The sequence below is a fragment of the Mytilus galloprovincialis genome, chromosome 13 (assembly GCF_965363235.1).
Source record: "Mytilus galloprovincialis chromosome 13, xbMytGall1.hap1.1, whole genome shotgun sequence".
Taxonomy (NCBI): domain Eukaryota; kingdom Metazoa; phylum Mollusca; class Bivalvia; order Mytilida; family Mytilidae; genus Mytilus; species Mytilus galloprovincialis.
Genome location: NC_134850.1, coordinates 18,204,058 through 18,220,583, shown reverse-complemented (window position 1 = coordinate 18,220,583; position 16,526 = coordinate 18,204,058). Strand labels below are relative to the sequence as shown.

The following is a 16,526-nucleotide window of genomic DNA, read 5'->3' as shown; positions in this document are numbered from 1 at the left end:
TTATAGTAAATACATCAAGCAAAGCTTACTAAATCTGTGTCTGCAACATCCAGTGCCTCTAGTGTAGTATTGACTTGGAGAGCTTGAGCAAACCACATTCCTCCCTTGTTTCCCATTTTATTTCCTGTCATTCTTAGTGTTTTCAAGGATTCATTTTTCTGCAATAAAAATTTTAAGTCAAATTTAATTATTTAGTTTCAGACAGATAGTCATAAATTATCAAATCACAAAATTATCAATATATTGACATGAAAAATTCAAATCAACCATTGACAGGGTAACGTATGACCCATTTCTACGGTAGTCTGAGCTGTGCCTTAGTTTTTGGTGTTTACTCATATAGGATTCTCATCCATGAGGTAGTTAATCACTGTCATGCCCTTAAACGTCAGGCGCCAAATAGTCATTTACGGCTACCATTAGCGTCAAATTGGTTAAATTTTTTACCGTGATAGGTAAAATGTCCTTATCATGGTTTGTCAGAGGTCTCAAATAATTTTCATTACCGTCATATTTGTAAAAAGGTTAATGTGATTCGTCAAAATTAGTTGATGTTTTTATCATCATACACCAAAAATTACCATTAACATTATTTGACAAGAATTTTTACAGTTATTAGTCATGTAGGTACCCCTTATGACCATCATTCATTATTGTCATATTTTTTATTTTTTTTTATAATTACCAATAATGCCTTTGCTATATGTTCAGCTCCAACTGCTCCTATCTCATTACACATTAAATTTAGGTCTGTTAGCTTTGTTGTTTCCTGAAAATGGATATAAAGATAATCAGTTATCTCCCTGTAATTGTCTTTCATGAAAATATAATTATCTCCCCTTTATTGTTGAATTATAAATTCTTAATCAACCAAATGCCGAAATTTTCTGAATTATTCATATGAAGATTTTGAAATGTCAAGATTTCAAGTAGTGTACTGTACCCATATTTCTTTACATAGTCACCATGTGTATTAAGTTTCTAAAATTTCTTTTATGTCTTGAAAGAAGTATATATATAATATTTACAAAAAGGAATCTCAATGTTTTTAAAAATCTGTCCTTCTAATTGTATAACTCAATATTCATGAATAATAATCAGAACATTTACAATTGTTTTCCCAAAGATAGCATTAATGTAAGCCAGTCTATTAATAATACTAAATCTCATAGACTCAGACAAAATCATAGTGCAAACATTTAACTAATTTAAAGTAAGGAATTTATTTAATGGAGTTTCACAAATCGAAAAATAGCATCTAGATAAATCATTTTAGTCTTTTTCTTTTTTAGCCATGGCATTGTCAGTTTATTATTGACTTAAGAGTTTGCTAATTGAATGTCCCTTTGGTATTGTTCTCCTCTCTAAGTCTTTTGTCCTGATTTTACTGTGAATTCATTTTTCTTTTAAGGCTTGGCATTGTCAGTTTATGATTTTGAATGTCCCATTGGTATCAATCTCTTCTCTTTTTTCCTGATATACTGTGGATCTATTAGTTAAGTTTAAATATATTTAATTATAGTGGATTGGGAAACAAGTTTTGCAACTTATATTAATCCCTGCGGGTGCGAGTGCTGCCTTGTAGAGGCATTAGCCTGCTCTTTTTCGAAATCTACAAGGGTGTCTTTTTAAAGTGCAAGAGATATGGCTCTCTCTTAACACCGGTCAGCCATTTATCGTCCCCTTCCAACGGACTATCATCATTTCCTTAAGACCATACTCGCAAATGGTGTCCAGGGAGCGCCGAAAATTCAGTCCGTGAAATTTTCATCCCAGATGGGAATGGATCTATTTATATGTATATACCTCTAACATGTTATACCATCTTTTGTGGATTTTGTTTGTAAACCATGATTTAATTTTTTTTTAATTTTCTATAGACTATAGCTATATATATATATATATATATATATATATAGCTAGCTCAGGTATGCATGTAGACTTAAGCTATGGAAAAACATAAAAATCAAACATCCCTAAAATATTCTCGTTCAGGAAAATTAAGGAACCAATGAAAATAAACGAATCCTCAGTTAGTCTCCAGGATGTCTTACCTCAATGAGTTTAGCAATAAACTTAGCTCCATCATCAGTAATAAGATTATATCGTAGATCTAGACTGGTCACATGATGTCTTACCTCAATGAGTTTAGCAATAAACTTAGCTCCTTCATCAGTAATAAGATTGTAACGTAGATCTAGACTGGTCACATAGCTATTGTTCTGTAGAGTTTTGTACAATGCTTCACAATCTGGGTCCTCTATACGCTTGTCTGTCAACAAGTTATTGTTTCCCGCCAAATACAAGTGCATCTGGTCTTTGAAATCACTGAAATTATCATAGTAAATGAAGACATTAATTGGTTATTCAATTATTGAAAGTGTAAATACATTAAGATGTAATACAAGTACTAAAACAGTTTGAATAGATATAATATTATATATTGTATAATTATACTGAAATATCACTGGTTAAAATTATCTATTATCAACTATTTTTAATATATCAAAGGTAATAAAAATATTCAAATCATATCATACCCTAATATTTTAAATTCACAATTAGGAAATGTTCATAAAGATATATAGATAGTTAAAAAAGATGAACTATCAAATACATGAAATTAGTAAAACTATCATTTTTGCTGATGAACTTTTAATTCAGATTACTTAAAGAGGATAATAAAGAATAACAGTATTAAAACAATTCAGTTTATTTTCAAACCTTTATTAATATACTTTGACTGTTAAAAAGCAAACATGCTATTTGTGAATTTTGCAATCTTTTTCAAATATATGGCATATATTTATTATAAGATTCTAAATTTCTGAGGCTGAAAATTAATTGTGTTACAGAAAAGCATTTGTTAATTATGGAGTTATATATCATGTCTTCTGTATTAGTTAACATAAACCTTTCACCACACGACCTCAGCCTGCAAACCATTGTTAAGAGTTAAATAATCATTACATGTTAAAAGGGAATTATATCTTACCGAGGAAATATTAGAATGAAAATTATTTTATCTAAACTTTATATGTAACAGTTACCACTTAAACTGTACATGCACTGTTTTGACAATTTTTACAAGACAATGAGTACAAAAAGTTAACAATTACTATATATAATATAATTGCATATCAAAATTATGGAAGATGGGGTATAATTGCCAATGAGACAAATATCCGCCAGGTTCCAATGGAAATGATTTAGATTATCAGCAACTAATACTGTCACCATTGTTTTTGTCTCTCACTCATATATATATATATATATATATATATATATAAGTTTTTAAAACATGTTGTTTATTGATTATAATTGTAAATCATTTTGAATATCATTCTTTTAATAACTTTTTTTGATATCAAATATAATTTTGACTTGTTAAGTTGCAAAAATTTGAGATAAAAACTTATTTCCATGTTAAAAATAGTGCAATTTACCTTTCAAGTGACAGGGTTTTGAAAATGTCAATCTGGAAATTCTTTTAAAAATCAAATTTTATGTGCTGTGAACAAATTGCATTATCATGGGAAGTACAAAACCATGTGACTGTCATGTGATCTCACCTGTCGGTACTAATACTTTTTCTACCTGAACCAACTCTACCACCACTAATAAAATATTTTATAATGTCAGAAAAAAAAAATCAAAATTAATTTAAAATTTAAAATACTTAATAAACCACCAGAGTGACACATAGTATTTTTTAATTCCTCAGCAATCATAACAGAATGAGCCGTTTTCTTAAATTATATATATAAGTATATATACAAAAAATAGTTCAAGGCATTCCCATGGGTCCCCCCTCCACATTTGTCATACATGGAAAAATCCTGTAGACATGTTATGTGTCTCTGAGGAAATAATCACATATCATTTATAGAGCATCCATACTCTACACTCACGCAGTCACCTAATGACGTTTGTTAAACAATCTAAGATTAAAACAGTAACAAAGAGTTTAGTGCATGCATGTTATAGAGCTTAAAGATGAGTAAATATAACTCATGCACATTAATTACTCAGATGACTAAATATAACTCATTCATATAACATACTCAGATAAGTAATAAAATTGCTGGTTAAATCAAACATTTTCCAAAATTTAATTTACATATTCAGGCATAATTTTATGGCATAAAAATGTTACTACACTAGTACTGCTTTTAAAAATACCATTGAAATGGATTGAATCCATTTAAAATCATTATAATGACCTTAAGCTTAGATAAATATAAAAGTTTCCTAGTGCTATTTGTAATTGCTTGATGGATGATTTAAGGATGTCGTGTGTGTGCTCATCTGTTTCAAAATTATAAGCCTTTTAAATGACTGTTCTTGTTTTCAAGATATAAGCCATTGAAAATTTTGCAGGAAATTATTCTCCCTAAATTTTTCATACATTTAAAATTAACACCTTTTTCTTTCAAAAGCTATGAAAAAAAGAATATATATTATAAGATTAGAAAACATGTGATAAACCAGCATACTCCTAACCTATATATGTCATTCATCTACATGCACATGCATTTTACTGTTGATTATGTACATGCTGCTATCTTTAAACTGCTTGTCAAATGACATAATTCAATACTAAGTAAGAAGAAGTCAGACAAATGGTTGTCCTTGTTAGGAGTAAAGATAATATAACAGAGTAACACTCAAACAATAGAAGGTTGGTTACAGTGTTAAAAACTGTGAAATGTGAGAATTGTTAATTCATAAACAGACTGATTGCATATTAGTGACTGGTGTTTCAAATTTCTCCTGATATCACAATTATTGGGTCTTTGCAGTACTCTGCTGGTGGACTGTTATACCATGATGGTATCACCAGCCCAGTTTTAAAAGCTAGAACTTTGGAATTGGCATGAAACAAAAAAAATTGAGTTATCAAAATTTTAGAGATTTTTTTCAAATTAAGGAATACATTGTATATTTCCCTCGTGCAAAGCTTTGAAGTGTCCAGCCAAATGGCTATACTATTTGTCCTTTTTAGTATATTTTATAGCTCATATATTTTTAATAAGCGTTGAATTTGCAAATATTGAGGCCTCAAGATTAACTGAAGAGACATTTATTATCGAAATGTGCATCACCATGATCAGCTGGTACAGAAAATTGTTATGTTAATGTCATCAATGAATTACTTTTAAGATTAAATTTAACAAGAGCCTGAGGTAGGCAAGAAAGTTCCTTTACTGCTAAACTGGTATTAAATGTTTACATTATTTGAAAAATTTGGTTCCAGGTTAATTTTTTTTTTATCAATTTTCTAGTTAATGCAATTATGAATAAATCTAAATAGAAGTAAGATCAGGAATAAATCAGGAGATTTTCAAAACACCAGCAATCAGACCGTAGTTATAAATAGAAGTGAATGGTGTTTGTGGTAACCACACTTCTATACTTACCCAGTTTTCTTTCGTCTGTAGTGCGGTGAATATTGTGAATTTGTTAGTTAATGTCACAAAAAAATGTGGACACACAATAATGTATTAACACAAATAATAATATTTTCATCTATTGTTGAAGGTTTGTAAATAAAAGTACAAAATAAAATTGATATGTGCACTAGTTTTATTTTTTTATATAATTTCTACAAACACTGTGAATATATGTATATTTATTATTGCTTTAACATGTTAAAACTGATGAAATACTATAAATTATTAAAAAAAAAGAAGGTAAAAGGGAAGCATGCTCATTTGTTAATCAAACATTTCTGCTGCATTATGCATAATAAACATTAGATTTGAATAAAGGTGAGATCTAGTCATATACATTTTCTTAATATGTAAAATTTTTGTTTGCGTTAACATAGATGTTTTAAAATAATAGGCTTCAGATAGATTTCCATACAAAGTTGTTCCATCCAGATGTGTGTTGTAAATTCAAACATTTCATAGTTTTTATATCTTCAAAATAACTCTTCTTTTGGTAGTTTTATTTATAAACCTGAATACATTTCTTTTTAATATCATCACCACACAGGGTCTCTATCAAACACTTATATGATGAAGAATAAAGGCACCATACCATTCGTCCTAAATATTCACGAACAATAAAATGTTTCCCCTTACATGTATAAAGCTTAAAAATCAATATACCCGTGGAGATTTTTCTGACCATCAATTGCTGAAAATGAATAGTATAAATAATAGTCTGTTTTGTTAAATTCTAAAGAATTTAGTTTTATCATGTTTTTTGTGTAATACTAAAAGCAAGAATACATAGTTTTTCTTCTAAAAGCAGTTTCATTCTTTTTATGATATATAGCACTTGTCAATTCTCCATTTCAGAATCTACTGCATCCTGGGTAATATTTTCAAAAGTGTACACCAAAACGTTGTGATTGGTTAAAAATGTCAAAAACAATGGAAATTCAACCAATGATGTGACGTTATTTTCATTTTGGGATACGAATAATGAAATTACCCATGATTCTTTAGATTCTGAAAAGGTGAATTAGCTGTAACTTGATGAATTTTCAATTCAATAAATGTATGAGTTATTTCCCTTCTTTAAGGATACAGAACATATTACAGGATTTAGTTTTTTTTAAAACACTCCATAAGGTAATTCATTATCATTTCTGAGGGATGGTAATTTTTTATTTAGTAGGAGAATGATATGGGTAAAACTTTAAAAGAAAATGTCACATTCAAATCAGAGCTTATTAAAGGTAGAATTAGAAATTGAAAGGAGCTGGATTTGTTAGTTTATCCTCCCCCATATATATGTTTATTGCAATTGTGCATCCTATATATAGCTACCGACTTTAAATAAAATAAATATACACCAAAACATTCCAATCAGAAGACAGACCAAAAAAACTGCTAATCCTTTGCTGTTTATGGGAGTATACCATGGCAAGTATCCTTAGGAAAGGGGAATAACTCATATTCTTACTAAATTTAATACATTTATGAAATGGGAAATCAAAACTGTTATACATCATGTTTATTTTTTGTTTAAAAGTGAATGTTATTGAAAGAGAGAAAATATATTATCAATACATACAATACAGTGTCTTCTTTTTCCCTTTCAAACATTTTCAAAATGTAAGGATGTGCTTGTCTGCCTAATTCTGTACACACTGCATCATATCTGTATGCTGTTGAATGGATGTCTGACATCTTTGATGTTACCCTGCAACAAGATGAAAAAGTAAGGGCTATTCCATTAAAATGTATGTGGGGGGTAGAAAGGTTGTTTAATTATTAAATCTGGGTCATGGATGTTTTTTTCAGTATGTGAATATCGATCACCATTATCAATGATTATGCAAATTTAAATTATCTAAAAAATGGGTCTTGGTTGATGGGATTTTTTGAAAATCCTTTCCTACCAACCCACATACATTTTAATGGAATATCCCTATCTAATATTAAAGAAAAAATATGGTAGACTGCAGACCAAGATGAAAGATTGATTGTACATATAATTATTATGAAAGTTCCATATTGAATTTGATCAGTGTTAACTAATTTTGAACAATTTATTTCTTATAATTGAAAAGTAAAATCAGACAGTATTTCAGATAATATACAATTTTAATCTAAAAAAAAAAGATACTGCTGAATCCAAATTCTTTTTTTTCTTAATTCAATACTTGTAAGTTTTAATTATAAGATGTTTTTTAAAAATGTATTTATTCACATATTTATAAATATAATTTCATAAATAAAGTTTTGTGAACTTTAAAATGAAATATTGTTTTGTAATTAGTTGATTGAATGTTAAAATGTTTTATGGTATTCACAAAGCATGACGCGGGGTTGCTGATTTTTTGTAAGCGTGACACGTAAAAGTCAAATTATTGTGCCATGAAAACGGGAAATGAAGTCTATTGGACACAGGGAATTACAAAAAAATGAAAAGTGCTTACATACATTTGTACATAGTGTAAGCATGATACAGGAATTTGACAAAACAGTAAGCGGGATCCGGGGTCAGAACCCCCCCAACGAGACCCCCTTGTTAAATGTTTGAAAATCATTATTGTTGTTATTGACAGATTGATTGGGATGAAATAAATTAATTTATTGTGCTTTGTGGCCTGGTTTTTGTGTTATTTGTGTTTTTGTAGCAATGTTATTGCAAAGAGTTTGATAGCTAATTGGTATCTTCTTCATTTCTTTTACAAAAAATGTACATGTAAATTATAAACAAGGATCTTTCTGAGTCTAGAAAATCCACTTTTTTTTTTAGCTTGTTAAGAATGAAAGTAGAATGAAATAAATGTTAAAAAAGTGAATTATCTAGACTCAGAAGTGTCATTGATCATTGTAAGGCACATGTACATTGTAAATATAGAAAAACCATTTAGCTACATGTATTACTAGTATTAGCATATATTGGTACAGATAGCTGAAAAATGTATACAATCAGTGAAAATGGAGCACAAACAAATTATATATGCAAATCTCCTGATTTGAAGGGACACTGCTTTCAGTTTCTGTCTCTGTATTGCACCAAAATAAAAAGCAAATAGCAAATTCAAACAAGAATGTGTCCAAAGTACACAGATACCCCACTCGCACTATAATTTTCTATGTTCAGTCTGAGTGGAATGTGAAATTGGGGTCAAAGTCTAATTTGGTGTTTAATTTATAAAGATCATATACCGTATAAATCGTTAAATAAGCCGCAGGTTTTTTTCTCGGTCTTTGTCCCTGCGTGTTATACTCGGGTGCGTGTTATGTATGTATTATTTTCTGTTTTCAGGACGACGGTGAAAAAAAAAATATCTGGATTTGTTTTCTGGAGACAGTCAGATTGTCAAGTGCTTGCAGTGACTTGATAAATTGTTAATGTGTCATATTTTGTTATGAATAAATAAATATATTTACTAAATCGTTTGTTTTTATTTCATTCAATCATTGTTGGTTTACAGGAAGTCGATAACAATGTGTTAGTGTTCATTTCGTAAACAAAGAAAGATAACTGTGTCCATACAGGATATTAATTGTGTATTTATCATAAATATGTAGTTGTTAGTTGATTTAATGTGTTTTAATATAAAATTTTCTAATGAAATAATAAAGAAAGTGATTGTGTGTCTTGCCAATATTACAAGTTTCTTTAAATGACGATGGTGATGCATGTGCTTAAATCGACACTTTAAAGTGCTTCATAAACAAAGAGAGATAATCGTGTTTGAAAAGAGGTACCAAACAGGATAAAATACTGAGGAGTAACTGTTTGTCGTTTTATTGTGTTTCAAAACGAAATATCTTTACGAAATATTATTGGATGTTAAACTAAAAAAAAAAGAATACTAATTTTTATAATTTAATCTGTTAAAACATTTATTTATTGCCGTCTTATTTTAATTCCCCTTGTCATTGCTCATAACACTTTCATTTAAAAATAGACAATGACTTGCAAAAAGTAAATTGTTTTGTTTGTGGTATTCATCCAAATTAAAATTGAAAAATGTTTGTTACTTTCAGAACTTCGACTTTTATTTTATAGACAACAATAAAATTCTTAAGATTGATTTAATTAAAAAAAAATCTGACTTTTGGGTGAACAGTTTTCACACGTGGGTACAGGTAAGTAGGTCATAATCAAGGTAAACAATGGCAGTTTTATGGCTTGGGTGACCTTTCATGCATACATTTTTAAGATTAATTTAAATCCTTAATGCCAATTCAAACAATAAACAAGCAATCAATACCATACTAATTTTAATCAAAACAACAAGGTTCAATGGACACCCAAGCTGTCAACACATGGCCATTGTTGACAAAAAACATCAAACGAAACTGGCATAATTAAAACAATGAGAAAAGTATAATTATTTTATTAAGATTTTTTATTTTAATATGACACAAATAAATACATTCAAAAATACTCTCAACTTTCTCACCAATCTGAAAATAGAAATGAAACAAATTACGGTGTGAGTTACAAAAGGAGAAAATATTCATGACACTATCAGGTCAGTAGAATAAATATACGTTTTCTTCAGTGTGCGCTTAATATTCAGGTGCGTTTTATGTAAGGACAAAAACAATCTTCCCCCCTAAAAACGGCCGTGCGGCTTATAAAACGATGCGCTTTAAATTCGAAAATATACGGTATATGGATCTGTAGGGGGTTAGTAAATTTCTTAGGGGGTTCATGACGTCACGTCGACTGTTGATGGTGATGTCATGTATTAATGTTATTGTATTTCATTGTTTATATTATTTTTCTACAAAACGCAGCAATAAAAGTCCTGCATGCGATAAATTTGTTATACGGTTCACAACTGACCACCCTATGAATCCATAGTGGGTTAGTAAAATCCATAGGCATGATAGGGGACTCAGCCTACGGCCTCACCCCCTATGGATTTTATTAACCCTTTATGGAGCCATAGGAGGTCATGCAGTAGCAAACCATATAACTTATAGTTTTAAGTCAATTTATGCAGTTTATAACTGAGACTAGTCAAAATAATTATGACATCTTGAAAGCCTATCATATTTTTATTCTTTGATGCCTTACATAAGTCAGGGGTACTACTTGTACAAGTTATTTTTAATTACTTGAAGAAGTAATATTAATTATATAAGTAAATTTGTAGGCTACTTATACAAAAGAATTATATTTACTTGTATACATGTAGGTAAAAAAAAATATTGGCTGAGTTATGTCCCTTAGACATTCAGATTTTTTTACTTGTACATGTACATGTATAAGTAAAAAAGTCATCCTATCTTCTTTTATTGAATTCTTAGGATTTCTTTGCTCTAATACAATTTTAAGTTATCTGCCCTTTGCAGATGTCTTTACTAAACATTTAAGTTTAATTTCATGGGCAATGAAAATCCTATTTGTCTGTTACATTTGTGTACATTGTGTATCTTCAGAACACTGCTCATTTACAAGCCCCCAAGGAGCAATTTTTGAAGGCCTTGTGCAAATACATGTACTTAAGATCTTTGCACAATCAGTTTCTTTGTTGAATTAATGAGATGAAACATTGAACTCTAATTAAAAGATATGAGCTAACCTGGGCAAAATCATTAAAGCCCTGATTTTACATCTCAAAACTTGAGAATATTTGTAGGATTGTAAGAAAAATTTACTTACACAGGTAAATTTTTTAGTAAATTAAAGGGAGATTATTTAAACATTATTAATTTACTTATATGTGTATATTTTTTTTTACTTCTTCAAGTAAATAAAAATAACTCGTACAAGTAGTACCCCTGACTGTACATTGATGCAGGAAGGCGTCAAAGCAAAACTTCAAAATAGCCTTCCAAGACGTCATAATTATTTGGACTAAACTGAAACTAGTGTCGAAGTATGATAAACATATTTGTAAATCCTGTTCATGATTTTCAATTCATATATCATTGTTTTTTAATAAATCCAAGCTGTCTAGTCAATAAAAACAAAACGTTTGTTTTTATTATTAATCCACATCAATGAGTGAGAATTACCGCTTTCATGTCGATCCAGCCCATGTGAATCCGGCCCCATATCTAAAGTCGATCTGGCCCAAGTAAAAAAAAAAATTTATAAGGAATAAAAATGAAGATATCCATTATATATATATATATATGAATTGTAAATTTCATTACATTTTGCAGTGTACTTCTTATTAAAATTCTTGAGCACAATATTTGAATACTATTTTCTTGCACAGAATTAATAAACTGAAGAAATTATATTGTTAGATATACTGTTCCCAGATATACTAAAGTTTTGAAAACTATTTAAGTTATGATAGGTGATTACAAGTGGCATTACCTAAGTTCACAACCATCAAACAATTGTTGAATAAACAAACCAATTATAGACTGATGATTTGATTAAACTTATTAAAAACTCTTATTTTCTTAAACAACATACTAACATGTATGAGACATCTTTCCATGTGAAAAATTATAATCCATAAAAGAGGGACGAAAGATACCAAAGGGACAGTCAAACTCATAAATCTAAAACAAACTGACAACGCCATGGCTAAAAATAAAAAAGACAAACAGAAAAACAATAGTACACACGACACAACATAGAAAACTAAAGATAAACAACACGAACCCCACCAAAAACTAGGGGTGATCTCAGGTGCTCCGGAAGGGTAAGCAGATCCTGCTCCACATGTGGCACCCGTCGTGTTGCTTAAGTGATTACAAATCCGGTAAATAGTCTAATTCGGTAGGTCCTATTCATGAAAGGGAAGGGGATTGTAGTTACGACGTAAGGAACATATCCGATATCATTTGTGAAACGGTTATTCCATAACGGTCAACCAACTCGTGATGGCGTCCGTAAAATTTACGAAGGGATGATTTCAACTTCACCATTTGGAACTCTTGGTTTAATAGCTTCCTTGTGAGCAGCAAACCTCTATCAAGAAAATCATGATAGGAAATGCAAGCACGGGAATATCGTATCAATTGGGAGATATATACCCCGTATGCAGGTGCTGCTGGAATGTTGCTACTTAGAAATGGAAAGTTCACAATTGGAAAGCTGAAATCATCTCTTTTGTCGTAAAGTTTTGTTTTCAACCGACCCTCATTGTCAATTTCTAGATGTAAGTCAAGATATGAAGCCGACTTAACTGTATCTGTAGTATCCTTTATCTCTAGTTCGATTGGATAGATGCGTTCCACATAATCACCAAATTTTGAATTGTTTAGTGAAAGAACATCATCTATATAGCGGAAAGTAGAGTTAAAGGATATTGCTAACTTCTTATCTTTCTTCCTAAGTTCCTGCATGAAGTCAGCCTCATAATAATAAAGAAACAAGTCGGCGAGTAGAGGGGCACAGTTTGTTCCCATTGGAATGCCGACAGTCTGTTGAAAAACACGTCCTCCGAACGTAACAAATATGTTGTCAATCAAGAAATCAAGCATTTTGATAATATCAGTTTCAGAGAATTTTTTGTTTGAATCAGAGTGATTCTTTACAAAGTAGGATTTATCCCTCCCTAAGACAAGATACTTGTATCTACGTTGGCCATTCTTTTTTATGAAGCAAAGTAATATCAACTCTTTCAATTTGTCTTTTAGTTTGGAATGTGGAATACTTGTGTACAGGGTAGAAAAGTCAAATGTTTTAATACTGTTACAAGATGAAAGAGAGTTAGATTGTATGTACTCTAAAAGATCTTTTGAATTTTTAAGTATCCACATCTGATTCACGCCACCTCTAGAATAGGCAGTTTCACAATAACTTTGAAGCCCGTCTTTGATTGCTGATAAAATAGATGTTAATAATTTAGAAAGAGGTTTCGTGGAGCACTTGGAAGACCCAGCAATATACCGTTGTTTGTAAGGACACTTATGTAGTTTAGGTATCCAATACAGTGATGGAAGATCCAGTTCTTCATCTTTGGTTGAAATTCCAAAGGAACATAGAACAGACCTATGATTATCCAGGATTTCCTCTTTGGTAAGTGTCGTGAGGGTATATGTTGAGTTACCAAGTGAATTGTCAATACCTAATTCGTTTATCAAGCAGTTGATGTAGTGACTTTTACACACAAAAACGATGTTATTTGGGGCTTTATCTGCAGGGACAACAACATATTTGTCATGGAGGTCGGATAGGTGTTTTGCAACATTTGGGTCTTTAAAGATTGACGTAGCATGGGCATTGATGGACCCATTCAGTTTCTTAATTCTGATTTGTATCAACGACCTCACTGCCTTAATCCATTCGGAAAGAGTGTCTACGTCTTCTTTCTCGCGCTTAGCCCATTGCCTGGCATAATCCTCGACTGAATCCATCAAAATTTTAAAGTTGTATTTCCAATTGATGGATTTAGGCTCACGATATTTGGGACCTTTCGATAACACATTTCGTAGAGAAGTGTTATTAACAATGTTAAGGTCACCGGTAATAACGTGGCCAGCAGGATTATATGTGAATTTGGAACTAGCACAAGTGCAATCAGGAGGTTTAGACTTGAAGTCGTCAATATCGAGATCCTGCAAAACGCGTTTGTAATTGAAAATTTTAGTTGCAATAGGTTTGGTATAGGTATAAGAAATTATTGGTACAGACTTGTCTTTGAAATAAGGAGGTATTTTCGATTGCACTAATTTATGATGAAGGACATAATTTAACAGTTTATGTGTTGATGGGTTTTCTTCATTTTGATGTTCAGCTTAATCTAAAGTGTGATATACAATGTAGGTAAAAAAAAACAAAACAACAAAACGGTAAATGTGGCACAGTTTATACCAACAGAAAAAATAAAAAGATACCTTTTCAAAACTGTAATTTGCGCAAAATGATTCTGCCAATCTAGATTATTCATTATTTCAATATGGGGCCGGATTGACTTTGGGCCGGATAGGTTTGGGACTTGAACTACGGATACCAGAATTATCAGTGATTATTAATATTATGTCATTCAACATATAATAATCTAAAACAAGCCATCAACTTTTCAATATTTCAATTTGTTTTCATAAATTTCAAGAATATATACCATTTAACTCTCTTAATGAGTTTATTCAACTTCAATGCCCCTGAATAGACCTTATCGCTATTTGTCCGCCATTACTGGATATCACACAGGTTCCCGTAAAGTTTTGACGTCATAAAACAAAATATCTGACGCCACAATGGAAAAGTGATTGTTGTGTGTCAAAAGTTGAAGCGTCCGGGTCAGCCGGGATTAGTATGTATGTACTCGAGATTCCACCAATTTAGATGCACCCCTTGATTGACTGCAACTTGGTACAGCGGATCCATGTACACTCCCTAAGGATTAATGGAGATGTGTCCTTTACAATATTATCCCACCACCAGAACAATCCCCACCCAACACCGCCCAAGGGAGCGTGTAGGACACCGGGAAGTCTGTTATTATGGTGGAGGAAGCCGAAGTTCTCAGAGAGAACCACCCGGCCACTTGGTGGAAACAGACAAACCAGAGAGATATCAGAAGATTGATCTCCAGGTCAAAGTAGGGGACAACTTTGACCTACCGAGGCCCCCAAAGTACCCATTCTAGTTTAAACTCCGGTGTGGGTACCAGAGATGTGTGTGAGAGGGTGAAAATTACCCTTCTGATGTACTGATATTTTTAGTGAGATTCGAACTCGGGACCTTCAGCACTGTAGCCATCGGTCTTAACCACTAGACCACGAACTCACAGTTAGTGATAAGGAGTATAGTAATGTTAAAATAGGGCGAACAGAAACTTATTAGGTCGTTTTTCATGTCCTCATCAACCATGTTTGTGTCAACATGACCCTCTGAACATTTTATAATTGTTATATCGGAAGTATAAATAATGTATGGATGTAATAAATGATGAGGTTATTGATGATCTAACACCAAACAAGAACATTAAGGAAAGGTATTGTGAAAATTTCGTAACCCTGTCACTGGTCATACGAAGCAACCGCGGGTATTGATCAACTAATTTAGGAAACAACTGCAGAGTTCACATCATGAAATTTTGACGGATTAAGTAATAAACCCAAAAGCTATTTTTAGTGTGTTAGAAATTATCTTATTACTGTACAATCTTATTCAGCAACTCTAAAATTCGGGTTCCCCGCCAGCGTTTGTTGCTACAACAGTTTTTCTCGTGAATTCTCGGAGCAGGTGATTGCTAACAAGGGCGATAATCGAAGAATAATGTCTAACAAAATACCCAAAGTCCAACTTAAGAGTGTATAAACATGAACGGACTTAAAAATATTTTTTCTATGAGAATTAATTTTTGACTCTTCACATTGAATAATTGAACAATAACAACGTCAACAGATGTTGGTGTATGGATATACAACGTCAGAGTGTGCGTGTCGCCATAAAAAATGACAACATTGAAAATAAAGTAATACTATTAACCAATCAGAAGACAGTAAATATACACCACATTTATTTATTTTCTATTGTCTTATAAAAAAAACCGGGATATCCATGTTGATGTGCATACTTATCATAAATGAAGACGGATTCAATCGGAAGTCGAATTATTCAAATGCAAATACATAAATCTTCATCAATTTTTGTTACCTTATTTTGACCAAATTGAACCATACTTCTTCTTCTCTCCGTATTAGCTTCCTTTATAAGGAACACCAAGGATTATCTCCAAGTAAAAGTTTTATTTACACATTAAAATATATGTATGTTATATATATTTTAAAAGTTAATATCCACCAGTATAATACACAGTAAAAGAAAACTCTTTCTATTTACACATAAAATCCGAGTGTCTTTTATAAACGTTAAAACACAACTTATACGGAATAAAAACTGTTTGTTTCAGACCGTCAACCATCCATTGCCTCAAGCAACTTTAAGCGTTTGATATACAGTTTATAACACATCTCCCTTGTTTTGGTTTCTATCATATATTCATTATCTTGTCGTCTCTTAGTGTTTGTGAAAAATGCCTACAGTCTATAATTAGCCTGATGATATTTGATTTAGATTGAAAGACACTGTGCCAGACTTCAGCTGTTATATGTTGAGTAACATATGTCTTGATTGGTTGAAAGTATGTAATTCTAGTATTTGATAAAATTGGACACTCC

At 31.2% G+C, this 16,526-nt stretch overlaps 1 protein-coding gene across 6 annotated transcripts in view; it reads right to left on the bottom strand.

Annotated features, from left to right (window-relative positions):
• The window catches only part of LOC143057323 (leucine-rich repeat-containing protein 34-like), a 28,322-nt gene extending 12,712 nt beyond the window's left edge, over nt 1–15,610 (bottom strand). Inside the window, exons 1-7 of one of the 6 annotated variants that reach the window (XM_076230620.1) lie at nt 15,501–15,610; nt 7,030–7,158; nt 5,421–5,435; nt 3,573–3,617; nt 2,139–2,328; nt 686–769; nt 30–158 (exon numbers count right to left, since the gene is read on the bottom strand). In XM_076230620.1, the coding sequence (XP_076086735.1) occupies nt 30–158; nt 686–769; nt 2,139–2,328; nt 3,573–3,617; nt 5,421–5,435; nt 7,030–7,145 (579 nt within the window). In that variant the 5' untranslated portion in view covers nt 7,146–7,158; nt 15,501–15,610. The remainder of the gene's footprint in view (nt 1–29; nt 159–685; nt 770–2,138; nt 2,329–3,572; nt 3,618–5,420; nt 5,436–7,029; nt 7,159–15,500) is intronic. The other 5 variants (XM_076230621.1, XM_076230623.1, XM_076230622.1 and 2 more) reach the window with 5 other exon arrangements.
• Between the last annotated feature and the right edge of the window lie 916 nt (nt 15,611–16,526).